The sequence below is a fragment of the Condylura cristata genome, unplaced genomic scaffold (assembly GCF_000260355.1).
Source record: "Condylura cristata isolate star-nosed mole 26May11 unplaced genomic scaffold, ConCri1.0 scaffold00077, whole genome shotgun sequence".
Lineage (NCBI taxonomy): Eukaryota > Metazoa > Chordata > Mammalia > Eulipotyphla > Talpidae > Condylura > Condylura cristata.
In genome coordinates this window covers 49,714-50,429 of record NW_004567178.1, presented here as the reverse complement: position 1 = coordinate 50,429, position 716 = coordinate 49,714, and the positions used below count along the sequence as shown (strand labels likewise).

The 716-nt window shown below is 69.6% G+C and overlaps 1 protein-coding gene across 1 annotated transcript in view; it reads left to right on the top strand.

Moving 5' to 3' along the window:
* Positions 1-716, top strand: part of P2RY8 (purinergic receptor P2Y, G-protein coupled, 8) — a 10,234-nt gene that overhangs the window by 7,510 nt on the left and 2,008 nt on the right. The window contains exon 2 of the mRNA XM_012734849.1: positions 37-714. Within this exon, the coding sequence (XP_012590303.1) occupies positions 37-714 (678 nt within the window). The remainder of the gene's footprint in view (positions 1-36; positions 715-716) is intronic.

The following is a 716-nucleotide window of genomic DNA, read 5'->3' as shown; positions in this document are numbered from 1 at the left end:
AGCGCGCGCGCGCCCGGCCATGGAGCTGAACCTGAGCGGCCCCGACAACGCCACGCTGCTGATGCTGCGGGACCCGGCGATCGCCGTGATGCTGCCGGTCGTGTACTCGCTGGTGGCGGCCGTGAGCATCCCGGGGAACCTGTTCGCGCTGTGGGTGCTGTGCTGCCGCATCGGGCCCACGTCGCCGTCCGTCATCTTCATGATCAACCTGAGCGTCACGGACCTGATGCTGGCGTGCGTGCTGCCGTTCGAGATCCACTACCACTGCAACGGCCACCACTGGGTGTTCGGCGTGGCGCTGTGCACCGCCGTCACCGTGGCCTTCTACGCCAACATGTACTCGTCCATGCTCACCATGACCTGCATCGCCGTCGAGCGCTTCCTCGGCGTGGTGCACCCGCTCGCCTCTGCGCCCTGGCGCCGGCGCCGCTACGCCCTGGGCGCGTGCGCTGCGTGCTGGCTGCTGCTGCTGGCCGCGCTCTCCCCTCTGGCGCGCGCCGACCTCACCTACCCGGTGGAGGCGCTGGGCATCGTCACCTGCTTCGACGTGCTCAAGTGGAACATGCTGCCCAGCCTGCTGACCTGGGCCGTGTTCCTGTTCACGCTCTTCGTGGTGCTGTTCCTCGTGCCGTTCGTGGTCACCGTGGCCTGCTACACGGCCACCATCGTGCGGCTGCTGCGCTCGCGGGAGCCGCACAGCCGCGCGCAGCGCCGGC